This window comes from Hevea brasiliensis, chromosome 8 (genome assembly GCF_030052815.1).
Source record: "Hevea brasiliensis isolate MT/VB/25A 57/8 chromosome 8, ASM3005281v1, whole genome shotgun sequence".
Lineage (NCBI taxonomy): Eukaryota > Viridiplantae > Streptophyta > Magnoliopsida > Malpighiales > Euphorbiaceae > Hevea > Hevea brasiliensis.
Genome location: NC_079500.1, coordinates 94350839 through 94364956, shown reverse-complemented (window position 1 = coordinate 94364956; position 14118 = coordinate 94350839). Strand labels below are relative to the sequence as shown.

The 14118-nt window shown below is 34.5% G+C and overlaps 1 protein-coding gene and 1 pseudogene across 1 annotated transcript; both read left to right on the top strand.

The window, feature by feature from the left end:
• Positions 1 to 232: 232 nt before the first annotated feature.
• Positions 233 to 2469, top strand: LOC131182161 (receptor-like protein 46). Its single transcript, XM_058150822.1, has 5 exons — positions 233 to 933; positions 1148 to 1311; positions 1470 to 1526; positions 1692 to 1823; positions 2231 to 2469. Exons 1-5 carry the CDS (start codon positions 233 to 235, stop codon positions 2467 to 2469), a joined length of 1293 nt encoding a protein of 430 aa, XP_058006805.1.
• LOC131182160 (SAC3 family protein A-like) lies at positions 2470 to 13842 on the top strand (annotated as a pseudogene).
• Positions 13843 to 14118: the final 276 nt, after the last annotated feature.

Genomic DNA, 14118 nt, shown 5'->3' with positions numbered 1-14118 from the left:
AATGGGTTATAAGAAACTTATTTTAAACGACATTCCCCCAAACCCACGCAACTAATTAAAGAAATAATTGAAGCAAGAAACATGTTCTTGGCTGTGGATGGGAGTGTTTAATCGGTAACGTTGAAATTTGAAAAAGGTGGCGTCAACTGCAGAAAAGGAAGCCAATGGTGTCAAGAACTAAAGATTACAAGTATGCATGGAATTGTTAGAAGGAAGTGCAATCAACATAAGAATGGCCAAACTAAGCTTTTTGTTTGAACCCTTTTCCATATTCTTCTTCGTCGCGCGTTCTCTTTGTTGTCCTCCATATCAGAAAGAAGCCCTCCGCCATTTCAAATTTCTGTTACTTGGAAACTCTTCCTTTCCATATTCTTCTTCGTCGCCCGTTCTCTTTGTTGTCCTTCTTTATCAGAAAGAAGCCCTCCGCCATTTCAAATTTCTGTTGCTTGGAAACTCTTCCTCCATTTCTAACATGGAGCTTTATGGGAATGACAACTTCACTTCTGATTGCTGTCAGTGGGGACTAGTAGGCTGTACTTCGCAAAAGGTTACTCATCTTCACTTGTCTGGGCTCATTCCCTCACTAGACTTGAAAAAAGTAGTGACATCTGATGTTTTAGCTCCACTTTTTCACTTGCAAACACTCATTTCACTAGACATTTCTAAAAATGATATACATGGTGAAATCCTGAGAGTTGGGTTTGCCAATATAAGTAGCCTTGAATACCTTGACATGGATGGAAATAGTTTCAATGGCTCCCTTCCTCCCCATTTGTTTTCTTTATGGCATCTGGCGACAATCAATTTGGATTATAACTTAATCCATGGATCGATTCCTACACAGATTGGAATCCTCTCTAATTTGGTTGCGATGTCACTTTACAGTAACAAAATTTCTGGAGCAATTCCACCATCGCTATTCCATTTGAAAAGGTTAGGGTTTTTGAATTTGGGACGAAATTTTCTCAACATGGAGTTACCAGCTGAGACTGGCAACCTCTCCAACATAGAATATCTGTTCTTAGATAACAACAATTTGTCCGGAGAGATCCCTTCATCAATTCGAAAGATGGAACAATTAAAATGTCTTGATTTAGGAGATAAATTTGTTATCTGGTGAGATCCCAACATGGTTGTTCAATTTCAGCACACTTTCACTATTGAATCCTGGGGGAAACAAACTTGTTTTGAGAAATGTGAGAATATCACCGAGGAGCATGTTACACAGACTATCATTGAGATCTTGCAATCTTGCAGGGCAAATTCCCATTTGGATTTCCAACCAGATCAAGCTTTTTTTCTTGGACTTGGGTGATAATAACCTTGAAGGAACCTTCCCTTAATGGTTAGCTCAAAGTGATCTTTCAGGTTTGCTTTTATCAAATAACAAGATTTCAGGTTCTCTGCCACCTCACTTATTTCAATCTCAGTCTCTTAATGTCCTCGTACTTTCAAATATAACTTGTTAGGATTATCGCCAGATACTATAGGTCAAGCCAATGAAATGAGGATACTCATGTTGTCAGGTAATAATTTCTCTGGATCAATTCCTACATCCATCTCAAATATGCTTGAACTGGGTGTTGCTGGACTCGTCAAGCAATAGATTTTCAGGCAATAAATTTCCAATATTTAATCAAAATTCATCATTGCTTTATATGGATCTTTCATCCAATAAACTATCTGGTCAGGTCCTACGACTTTTCCTTTGGGCATAAAAGTGCTTGTGTTAAGCCAAAATGAGTTTTCTCATGTCTTGCCTCAAAACCTCTCAAATTTCAACCAGCTTTATTACCTTGATCTCCGTGGCAACAACATTGGAGGTGAAATCCCAAATTTTCTCTCACAGATGTCTTCTCTTCAAATGTTGAATTTTAGAAATAATTCGTTCGAAGGCTCAATTTCAATTAATTTATCAAGTCTTAGTGCTCTTCAAATACTTGATCTCTCTTGCAATAATAACCTTAGCGGAATAATCCCACATACTTTAGGAAATCTTTCGGGGATGGTCAATCATCATGACTTCTCATCAAGTATCTCTTCAAGCATCATAAGTCAAATTAATATCTTTCCTAACACTGGGTTTTTGATTCATGCAATTACGGTAGCAAATCAAACTGTTTTGTTATTGCGTAGTTTGGAAGTCTTCTGGAAGAAGTCAAAGCGAAGTCTACCAAATAAAAACCTTCAACTATACGCTTTTTTGACTTGTCTAACAATCAATTATCAGGTGAAATTCCTGACAGTTTAGGTGGATTGAAAAATTTGAAGTCAGTGAACTTATCACAAAACAAATTCTTTGGAAGAATACCTTTGAGTTTTGGTGATTTGGAAAGCTTAGAAAGCTTGGATTTATCACACAACAATCTCTTTGGTGAAATTCCTTACACATTGGCAAATCTCTTTGAGCTGAGTTACTTAGACTTGAGTAAAAATAAATTGGAGGGTTGCATACCAGGTGGTCCTTAGATGGATTGGTTGAATGACCCAAATTCTTATGCCAACAACATTGGATTGTGTGGAATGCAATTTGAAGTATCATGTGGGAAGTTGCCTTCTGAACCAAAGCTAAAAGATGGAAAGCTCAAGAAAAGCAAGAGTTGGGAGACATGGTTTTCATGGGAAATGGCAGTGATTGGATATCCTTCTAGCTTTTTGTCAACAGTTTTCGTTATGTATGTCATTGGCTACTTTAATATTATACCACAGCCAAGTAGGAGAAGAAGAAGAAGATGCCTTGTTAGGCATGGTCTTTTTAGTTTTAGGCATTTGATGTATGTTTTTCTTAATTTATGCTGTTATAAATAAAGACTTGTAAGGTCTTCATGCTCTGCCCTTAGTTATTGCAACAGCTGCTCCCTTGTTTCCTTTGTTATCTCTGCAGATTGTTCCCTTTTTGTTTTTGTATGTTATGTATTTTCTACAAATTTTTTCATTTAACATACCCACCACACCTAGGTTTAAGTTTACGTTTAGAGATGAAAATAGGTAAAGTACCCATAAAAATTACTATATTCGAATCAAAATCTAATTAACATTTTCAATAACCAAATCCATCTCGAATCCAATTAAATATTACCTCAATTACCCACATATTTGTATAATAAATTTATGATGGATTTAGTTTAAACAAGAATTTTGCACCTATTATATATAAGATTATAATTTCTGATTGGCTAGATTTATAAATTAATTTATACATAGAAGAAATTTCCTAACTTCTGTGGTCTCATTCCCACACTAAACTTGAAAATTGTAGTAAAATGGGATGTTTTAGATCCACTGTTTTCACTTGCAAACACTTATTTCACTCCACATTCTAAAGAATTCTGTTCTTGAACTGTTAATCGTGTTGTGACTTTTTTTTTAAAAAGAAATTTTTTTAATAAAAGCTTCAATAATTTAAATTAATATAATAAATTCATATAAACCGTAATTAATGCAATATTTGGTTTTTCACAAATCAATTCATAAATCATTATAAAATAATAATTTGTATCTTCCAATCAATAACCCAGCTTTGGCAAAGTGTATGCTTTAATTTCTTTCCATCGAACTTTAGAAAGTCGATTTAGGAAACATTCTTTGATGACTAATTTATGTACATAAAGTAGCCTAATTAAATGAAGAAAGTGAGATAAATGTTCAGAAATTTCTTCTTACATTAGGCTCTCTTTATTCTGTGAACTTAATATTAATGAAACAAGTAACAACTTATTAGAAAATTTTAATTTGGAATTTAAAAGTATTGTGGAATGATTCTAAAATTAAGATGTGATAATTAAAAATATTTTTTTAATATTTTAAAAAAAAATTGTAATAGTATCTCATTTAATTTGGTTGTTTAATTTAAGGTATAGCAATAGGTTAAATATTAAAATTATTTTTTGAAGACAAAAAAGAAATTTTTAGATAGAAACCATAATTTTAAATTATATGTCAATTTCTAATTAGGTGGGCATATACAACTGGGTGCATATAAGAATTTCCCTAATTTTAAAAGAATTTTCCCAATTTTAAATGTAAACATGAATTGGATGAATAGTTGATTTGGATTTCCAACCCGACCAAGCTTTAGTTCTTGGACTTTTTCTGATAAGCAAAATCTTATTAAGGATAATAAAATGTCATGAAAAACTTAGCCTCGTAACCAATAGGCTAACCCCGTAAAACCAACCTAGGAGATTGCATGGTAAGTGAAAAAACTTGGACCTGAATTACATTGAAGCAAAGAACATACAGACCAAGATCATCAATAAGACAAAAAGAGCAAAAAATGCAACAGATCAACAGTCTAAAGAATGCAGCAAATCGAAATCCAAAGCATACAAAGATCAAGCAGGCTAAAGCTAGTGGCATCAAGCCAACAAATAAAAAAACCACACGAGAACCTGCTGCACAATCTATCAAATGAGGAGAAGTAGTGACCATCAACCAGAATATGAAAATCCAAAACCAGAGGCGCCAACAATGAATCAAAAAGAAAGCAAAAAAGGATGCAGCTGAAAAGCACGCAAAGAAGATTGATCCAACTAATTAAGAGCCTCCCAAAACAGAAGCTAAAATACAAACCAATCCAACCAGATGAAACCAAACTTCTATAACAAGGCAACGAAATCCTGAAACTGAGACACCCCTGCTTTGGCTAAAGAATCCGCTACATTGTTACCTTCTATAAGTGTGTGATAAAGGAAACAGATAGCAAAGATTCTTGAAGACAAGCAATTCCATTTAAAATTGATGATAATCTCCAAAGAGCGCTATCCGAATTGAGAACCCAAGGGAGTGTAGTTGTCGAATCTAATTCAACAATAATACTAATAATGTTAGAACATAGGTGTGAAGTAGCAGATAACAAATCCAAAGCCTTTATTTCCTTGGCTCTGCTTTATTAGAATCAGCCATGCCAATAGGTTTAGATAAAATCCATAAAAAGTAACCCATAGAATCACCAAGAACCCCGCCAATAGTCGCAAGACCAAGCTTCTCCAAAGAAGATCCATCAACGTTTGCTATCTGGAGGCAACCATTGAATAAAGGGACGAGATAATAATTAGCCTATAAATAAGTCTCTCTCAATGGTTTGGTGAAAGAGTGGTTAAAAATTTGGTTCTATAGAATAACAAGTTTTCTAAAATCTTGACAAGATAATTTTTTATTATTAAATTATGCCCTAATAACCTAAAAAATCCTAAATTTTACACATTTTTTTTTAAATCTATCTTATATTTATTTGTTTATTAAGCCAGACCCTTATTAATGCCACTGTTGTAATGTTGATCAGTTTTGCCTTGTAAAAGTGTTTTTTTTTCTTTTTAATATTTTTATTCACCTTTTTCTTCAAAATGAAAAGAAAAATGAAAATTTATTAGGATGAATCTTCTCTCTCATAACTTGATATGAATACACTAGCAAATTAAAAATTTTTTAATTTAGATTTTAAAATTATTTTTTGAAATGATTACTGTTAGAATTATGACTCAAAATCCTAATGGGATTTGGAGAGAGATCTTTTTCTAATTTGATTGAGAGAAATATTTCTCAATAGGATAGAGGAATATTTCCTATAATGAGTAGAACTCTTATTTTAGTGTTATTCCTAAATTGAGTAGGACTCCTAATTAGATAAGGATTGAGGAAATTAACACTATAAATAGGAGAATGATGGAAAAGATTATTTGGCTTTTGGCCATTGAAGAGAGTGGCTTTCAGTCTATGGAGTGAGGCAGTCACCAATTGTAGAGAGGGGATTTGTCAATTGATAAGTTTTTGGCTCAGCAAATTGACAAGGGTCACTTGCTCATGGAGGTCGCGAGATGTTTCGGCCTAAAGTAGGTAAGGACATAGAATTCAAGAGGAAGGAATTCTTGTCTATTAGTGAGAGGGCTCTTGCCCATGTGTAGTGTTGTAATAATAAATATATTGGGTTATGTCTAGAGGAGATTAAGAGGGACTAACTAATATATTTACTATGAGCAGTTTTATGTTGTATGGGTTCTCTTAGGTGTAATTGGGTTGATGGGTAGTATAGCTATGAGCTTGTAATGATGATTTATTATTGTTGATAGTAGAAGATGGCATGCCCGTGGATGTAGCCCTATGTTGAGAGGGTGAACCACGTAAATATTGGTGTTTTGTGTGTTTGCTTTATTTCTTTGCAGTTTACACGCTTCCGCGATGCACAACAAATTGGTATCAGAGCATGGGGATGATCTTGGTGAGTTTGGTTGAAGGTGGAGCTGTTGCGACATGTAGAAAATCGCACATGCAATAATGGTGGTGGCCAAGAATTTGAGGTATGCAATGGTTGATAGATTTTGAGTCAAGGTGGAGATTGTTAGAATTATGACTTAAAATCCTAATGAGATTTAGAGAGAGATATTTTTCTAATTTGAGTGGGAGAAATATTTCTCAATAGGATAGAGGAATATTTCCTATAATGAGTAGAATTCTTATTTTAGTATTATTTCTATATTGAGTGAGACTCCTAATCAGATAAGGATTGAGGGAATTAACACTATAAATAGGAGAATGATGAAAAAGGTTATTTGGCTTTTACCCATTGAAGAGAGTGGTTTTCAGCTCATGGAGTGAGGTTGTCGCCCACTGTAGAGAGGGGCCTTGCCAATTGCTGCGGATTTGGCTCTGCCCATTGATGAGGGACTTTTGTCCATTGCAATGAAGAGAGGCTTTGGCCTAAGGTGAAGAAAGGACATAGAATTCAAGAGGAAGGGATTCTTGTCCATTGGTGAGAGGGCTCTTGCCCATATAGTTGAAGACACCCTTTATGGTGTAGTGTTGTAATAGTAAATATATTGGGTTATGTCTAGAGGAGATTGAGAGGGACTAACTAATATATTTAGTATGAGCAGTTTGATATAATGTGGGATCTCTTGGGTGTAATTAAGTTGATGGGTAGTATAGCTATTAGCTTGTAATTGATGATTTATTATTGATAATAGTGGAAGATGGCATACCCGTAGATGTAGCCCTATGTTGAGAGGGTGAACCACGTAAATATTGGTATTTTGTGTATTTATTTTATTTTTTTGTAGTTTACACGTTTCTATAGTGCACAACAGTTCCAAAATTATTTTTAAAATTATTTTTTAATTTACATGGTATGCAAAGAAATGAGAGATTTTCGAGTTCCTAAAACCTTTCATTTTTGTTTAGAAAATTCTCTGATTTTTAAAATAAAATTTTTGAAAGCTTTTTAAAATCTCTAAAAATCTTTATTTTCTAACTAATCAAATCGATGAATTAAAAAGATTTATTTTTAAAAACTTCAAACATTTTGAAAAAATTATATTTTTAAATAATAAAAAAATTATAAAAGTTGAAAAATAATTAAAAAAACCTTTCTATAAAATTTTACTTAAATGTTACTTTACCTACTTCCAGGTTAGATATTAAAATTATTATTATTATTTAAATTTAACTTAATTCTTTCAAAAAAAATTATTTATAAAAAAATTGCATATCAATTAACTTAACATATTCTTTTTATCATTGTTTTCGTTTGTAGCATAAATTAAAACTACAGAAAAGGAAATTTTACAAAGTAAAAAAAATATTAAAAAAAAAACAAATGATACACAAATCTAGAGAATTTACTCTTTGGGATCCCAAATTTGGCCTCCCATACATGGCTTACCTCTTGGATTTATTGTAAATGAACTAAACAAATAATATGGAGAATCCCTCTCCTAAAGATCGAATCATTAACATAGAAATCCAAAAAAAGTTAGCAAAATTTTCGTTATTGGACTTGAGTGATAATGATCCAAAAGGAAACTCTCCCTCAATGGTTAGGTGAAAGAGTGATTAAAATTTTGATTTTAGCAAGTTTAAATTTCTAGCTTTTTAAATTGTAATTAATATATACTGCACTTACTCTCAGCACTTAGGTACTTTTATCTCCTCCTTCCTATGGGATCGGTTAGTCATTAATACATTTTAACTTTTTTCAGTCATGACCCTTTGTCATTGCACAAAAAAATGCAAATCATTTTTTAAATAGATATAATGGATTTTGGGTGCTAACAACTAACCCATTATGCATATTGTTTCTGGAAGATGACAAAGAAAACATGTCACATCCATTTTTTCCTACTAAAGATAGGTTTGACATGAAAATTGTTATATTTATAATTAAACCCTTATCAAGATAATCATAAATTCTTTAAATATGGTACATATATTAGAAAGAAAATGCCGTGTTAGATTGGTTACTCAAAACTCTAGTAGATTTTGAGAGACATTTTTCTAATTTAATTGGAAGAGATATTCCTTCGTAAAATGGAGAATTATTTCTTAAATAGACTAAAACTCTGTATTATAGTGTCATTTCTAAGTTGAGTTGGATTCGTAATTAGATTAGGATTAAAGGACTAATACTATAAATAGGAGTATTATTGAGAGGTTATTTGGCTTTGCCAATGATGAGAGACTCTTGCCCATTGTAGTCTCATGAAGAGAGAGAGATTTTAGCTTAAGGTGAAGAAAGAACATAGTCCAAGAAGAAGAGACTATTATCCATTGCAGTCCCATAGAGAGAGAGGCTTCGATATAAGATGAAGAAAGGGAATAGTCCAAAAGGAAAAAAAACTATTATGCATTGCAATCCCATATAGAGAGGTTTCAGCCAAAGGTGAAGAAAAGTGTTGTAACAAGCATACAAATCTAAAGCACACACACAAATCGCACAATCACACAGTATTAAAAAGAGAAGAAAAATAACACAGGATTTAACGTGATTCAACTGTAAGGTCTACGTCCACGGGCAAAACAAGAGAAAAAGTTCCACTATGATGAAAAGAGAAAGATACAATCAATCAAAACTCTTAAACCCTAACCTCAGTCTGTTTCCTGAATATCTTACAACTTTATCGCAAAGGATAGAATATTGCAATATTTATATTAGTCCATATCGCGGGGTCGTTGCCCCTCATCCCCAAGGAGATCAGTGGTGGGCTTTAGGCACAAGCTGTCACTTTTTTTTTTTTTTTTATCCCAATCAGGTCGTAGCCCGAAACTTTTGAGTCGGGTCACAGTTCGGGTCCATGAAAAAATATATCCAATTTTCAAGCCACAAAAAATAATAATTCTTCCCCTTGGCTTGAATTTCCTCTATCATCAACAAAATAACCGCAAAAACACTCTGTCTTGCCATATGACCTCGTAAGGGCATTACTGAGCACTACAAACACCAACCAAGTCTAGGCAATGCCTAAACTTGTTGACTGGGACTCCCTTGGTCATCATATCTGCTGGATTATTATGTGTAGAGACTTTCTGTACAACTACAGTCCCTTGAGATACAATGTCCCGTATGAAGTGATATCTGACATCAATATGCTTAGTTTGCTCATGGTACATCTGATTCTTTGTGAAATGTATTGCACTCTGTCTGTCACAAAATATTGTTGCCTTGTTCTGTATCAACCCAAGATCACCTACCAAACCTTGTAACCATAAAACTTCCTTTACTGCCTCTGCTAAGGCCATATATTTAGCCTCTGTGGTAGACAAAGCAACTGTAGCTTGCAATGTTGCCTTCCAACTGATAGCACTTATAGAAAGAGTAAACAAATAATCTATCAAAGATCTCCTTTTATCTAAGTCCCCTGCAAAATTTGAATCCATATAGCCAATAACTAAATCACTCATCTTGGCCCTGTCAAATGTTAAACCAACATCTGTAGTACCCTTCAATTACCTCAAAATCCATTTCACTGCCTGCCAATGCTCTTTCCCAGGACACGCCATGCATCTACTCACAACACTAACTGCATGTGCATTGTCAGGTCGGGTGCATACCATAGCATATATGATGCTACCAACAGTACTCGAATAGGGAACACTAGACATGTGCTCCATCTCCTCATCTGTTTTTGGTGATATGTTTGCAGATAACTTGAAATGGGCAGCAAACGGAATAGTCACAGGCTTAGCATTATTCATGTTGAAACGTTTAAGGACTTTCTCAACGTAAGCCTATTGAGACAAGAAAAGCTTCCCAACACTTCTATCCCTGGTAATTTCCATTCCCAATATCTTCTTTGCAGCACTCAAATCTTTCATCTCAAACTCATCACTCAACTGCTTTTTGAGAATGTTAATTTGTGACATGCTTTTAGCAGCAATAAGCATGTCATCCACATACAACAACAAATAAACAAAGGAATCATTTGAAAGCTTCTTATAATACACACAACTGTCATATGAACTACGATTAAAACCATTACAAACCATGAATGTATAAAATCTTTTGTACCACTGCCTAGGAGACTGTTTCAGACCATATAAAGATTTCTTAAGCAAGCAAACACGATTTTTCATACCTGGAATGACAAATCCCTCAGGCTGACTCATATAAATTTGCTCCTCCAACTCACCATGCAAAAATGCTGTCTTCACATCTAGTTGCTTAAGTTCTAGATCATAAAGAGCAACTATAAATAGGATGGACCAATCAATAATACTTCTTTCTTAACAAGCAATGAATGAGCACATGCACATACATTAAAAGATACAGGAATTTGAACTGAATATAAGACACCACATGAGCAAATTTGGATGTTTATGTGAATGAACAATAATTTTTGAAATTTTTATATAATATAATTATGATTAATATTCTATAGATGTTCCAGACTTGTCAATTTTTTCAAGATTAAGTTCTTGCATTGCCACTTTTACTGTTGCTCCTACCATTCTTGATGTTGGACAGCTTGCAAGGCTGGTTATCCAGGCTAGATTTGGGGTTTGTTAAATGGCCTCAATGAGTAGAAAACTATGTAAATAGCCTGAATTTATAACCAAGAGTACCTAGGCAGTAAACTTGCAGAAGGAAAACAGATCGTAGGGGTGTTTGCAGTGTAGTGAAGGTAGTGTCAACAGTAAACAAGGTTTTAGGCTTCACAGCTAAGCTTCCTTGGGCTTCATGCCTGCCCTGGGTTCCATGGGCATCACACCTAACAATCCAAGAGCAACAAATGCAGGAAACTTTTATTGTCTAAAAACTTATTAAGATTATAAATATAGGTATTCATAGACTTAAAACTAATACTAAGCGTCTAAGACATGGGACTCCAAAATCAGTCCAAATCCACATGGGGTTGCACTTACCCCTGCAGTAGCTCTTTGGCTTTGCCAATGGGGTTATATTTGCTCGAAGTTGTTTCAAGAAAGTTGCATTATTTGCTTGTCCACTCATTTATTTTATTGATCTTCACTAACAGGATTTTCTGATACATTCTCACATGTAATTTCTTTTTATTCTTGCTTTGGTGGTGCTTTATTTTGTTTTTGGTGCCACTTGTATCAAGTATTTCTCTTCGTTTTGCCTAGATTATTACTAAGGCAACTGCTGATGGTGCACTTCACACTCGAGACTGGGATACTGAGCCTCTTTTTCCATTACCGGACCCTGATTTTGCCAACAAGGAGTATGTATTCTGTCTGTCTTTTTTTTGTTATTCCGTGTTTCTCTTCATTCTTGTGGCTTTAATTCTTGTAATCTAGGGTCTGTTGACCACTTTGGAATTATTAGGATTGATAATATAATACGCACATTGTTTGGATTCCAGTAATACAAATTTGCTACATTTATGTTGGCTACAGGAGCTCACAGTCTTCAATTCCTGTTCTGTCATTAATGAAGTATAAGAGTCCAAGCAAACGATCCAAAAGTAGGTGGGAGCCTTTACCTGAGGAGAAGTTGGTTGAAAAAACTGTTACTGTCAGTAATGATGATGTAAAATATGGTGGTTGGGATGGAAAGGTATACATTTTTATTTCCTCCTCTTCTCATGTGTAGTTATAGTGTGAAGGTAGCTAAATAATCCACTTCTGCTTCTGGATTTTGTATTGTAATCAATTAATGTTCTTTAAATCTGGTTTTGATTTAGTAATCTTGTCTCACCATACAGCCTTTAATTGGGAATTCTGAGAGCAAGGTTGATGCTTTCAGTGACCTCAAGTTCTCTTTATCTGAGCAGAAAACTCTGAGTAAGGGTTCCCAGAGGCCACTCAAGAAGCAGCGTATTGCTGATGCTTTTAATAGTGCCGAAAATGGCAATGCATCAAGTGATAGTGATAAGGAACAAAGTTTAGCAGCTTATTATTCTGGTGCAATAGCGCTTGCAAATTCACCTGAGGAAAAAGAAACGTGAAAATCGCTCTAAGCGTTTTGAAAAAGTACAAGGGCATCAATCAGAAATTAATTACTTCAAACCAAAAAATGCTGGAGCTGGAAACCTGTACAGTAAACGGGCTAGTGCCTTGATGCTTTGCAAAAACTTTGATGATGGTGGAAGCAGGGCTGTTGAAGACATTGACTGGGATGCACTAACTGTTAAAGGGACCTGCCAGGAAATTGAGAAACGTTATTTGCGACTCACTTCTGCACCTGATCCTTCCATTGTAAATATCAATGTCATATTTATATATATTTAGATTGCAAGGTCCAAGTAACAAATGGACTGTATATGAAATGCAACTATTTTGGCTAAAGTCTATTTTGTTTAATAGGTGAGACCAGAAGAAGTGCTAGAAAGCTCTGCTTATGGTTCAAATTTCTCAGAAGAACTACCTTTATAAATGTGATCAATTGAAGTCTATTCGCCAAGATCTAACCGTACAACGAATAAAAAATCAGCTAACAGTTAAGGTATGCTTGATGCTCTAATTTCAAAAGCTCATGATCTTTTCGATTAAAGCTTTTCTGATTTTAGTTGAGTGTGTGTATATCAGAACCTTGGTCTTTTCATAGTTTGCTCCTATATTTTACTCATTTTCAGGTGTATGAAACTCATGCTCGGTTAGCAATGGAAGTAGGGGACTTGCCTGAGTATAATCAGGTTGGTGGGTTTGTGCTATGGCTGAAAACCATTTTATTCTCTTTCAACTTCTGTATTGATGCATTGCTCATGCATCCATGAGTCTCTGGTCTTCTTCCTGAGATAGTCATTTTCTATTTTAAGTGCTAGCTCAGTTTCTTCTAAGGAATTAGTAGAGTCATTTTAAACGTGACATTACAGCTGGCAGTGGAGTGTATGTATGAAGAACTGTGTCTGTATGCCTCATTCAAGACCATTATAATATCTGTTGTAATCATTACCCAAAAAAAAAAAAAAAATTGTTGTAAGATGCTTACTAGCTGAATGTTCTGAAACTGTGTAGAAATATGTTACCCGAAAAGTGTGTAACTGATGCCTGAAGGTGCCCATGTAATGTGTCTCCTCAGTCATCTTTAATTCAACTTATTCAAATTGTAGCTTACATTTTGAGCCTTTCTTCCATCTATATGTTAAGCATTAGCTGCTGTTTGCTACTATTAGACCAACGTGATATGGTTATTATTGTAGGTGTTTTACTTCTTAGTTCTTACGCATGTTCATGATTTATGAGGTAGGAACTTGTGCCGTGTTACAGTTTGGAATCTTAAATAGCATAAATTTAACGGTCATGAGACACATTGAAAACTCAGATATCTAAAACAATCAAGCAGCTTTTTCTCGATTGTCTTCATTTGATGATGCTTTGAGATATAATAAATTAATTCGCATGATGCTTATATTTGGTTGATTTTCTTCGTTGCAGTGCCAATCACAGTTAAAAACCCTGTATGATGAAGGAATCGAAGGATGCTGCATGGAATTTGCAGCGTACAACTTACTTTGTGTTATTTTGCACTCTAATAACAACAGAGACCTTGTATCATCAATGTCAAGGTTAGTGGAATTTTCAGAATTGCGGTTTTGGTTGTAATGATGTTTGATATATGTTCTTGCCTGAATTCCCTTGCCACATAATTTCTTGATCTTGAAGTTATAACCTCTCAGTGTGCATACTAATTTTTTTCCCCCTTGTGCATTATAATGTGTTGATACTTATATGCAGTGTTGTTAAAGCGTTAGGCGAGGTGAGGCGACCCTATAGCGCCTTGCCTGGCTGTGCCTCGATTTAATTTTGTGAGTTGACCGTCCCAGAGAAAGGCGAGAGGTGACAGAGCGATGCCTTTTATATAATGTTTACTTTTTTTTCCCTTAATTTGTTTTTACACAGCAAAAGATTAAAAGGTAATTTCTTCATGTGACACTTTACATTTTA

Coding starts and splice junctions, on each gene's coding strand:
- LOC131182161 (XM_058150822.1), top strand. CDS start 233: ATGGCCAAACTAAGCTTTTTGTTTGAACCCTTTTCCATATTCTTCTTC. Junction 1,527..1,691: donor GAGGATACTCATGTTGTCAG/GTAATAATTTCT, acceptor CTATCTGGTCAG/GTCCTACGACTTTTCCTTTG. Junction 1,824..2,230: donor CCGTGGCAACAACATTGGAG/GTGAAATCCCAA, acceptor ATCAATTATCAG/GTGAAATTCCTGACAGTTTA.